At 39.6% G+C, this 434-nt stretch overlaps 1 protein-coding gene across 1 annotated transcript in view; it reads right to left on the reverse strand.

The window, feature by feature from the left end:
* BZW2 (basic leucine zipper and W2 domains 2) overlaps positions 1-434 on the reverse strand; it is a 37,564-nt gene that overhangs the window by 13,881 nt on the left and 23,249 nt on the right. Inside the window, exon 7 of the mRNA XM_009326089.1 lies at positions 1-150. This exon is cut by the window's left edge and continues 39 nt beyond it. Coding sequence (XP_009324364.1) covers positions 1-150 — 150 coding nt within the window. The remainder of the gene's footprint in view (positions 151-434) is intronic.

Consider the following 434-nt stretch of genomic DNA (forward strand, 5'->3'; position numbering starts at 1 on the left):
AGAGAGACGTTCTTGTAGCTCCTTTTGAAGTTCTTTACGAGTCCCCAGTGACTGCTGAACTCTAAGGAAATCTGAGAGCTCTTTTAGACCTGCTTCAGTAAAATACTTGGCAAAATGGTCCACATTCTGCCGGTTGGCTGGAAATAGTTCCTAAAAAGACAGGAATGCTCTCCATTAAACAAGTAACCAACTATGACCCTTGACAGAATGGAAGGAACATTTTTTAAGAATGAACAGTGAGAATCACCTGGTACTGCACTTAAAAAAAAGTCAATGTTTGTATTAACACTGGAAAAGTCAACACTTCATTCATGATGTTGTGTTTTGTTATAGTGGAGGGAAAAATGATGGTCAGTTACGCAAAAACCCCAAGACCCTCTCCACACAAAGTGCATGCACTTATGAATAGCTGTGAGCTTAAGATGTTGCTCAAA

This window comes from Pygoscelis adeliae, unplaced genomic scaffold (assembly GCF_000699105.1).
Source record: "Pygoscelis adeliae isolate BGI_AS28 unplaced genomic scaffold, ASM69910v1 Scaffold15, whole genome shotgun sequence".
Lineage (NCBI taxonomy): Eukaryota > Metazoa > Chordata > Aves > Sphenisciformes > Spheniscidae > Pygoscelis > Pygoscelis adeliae.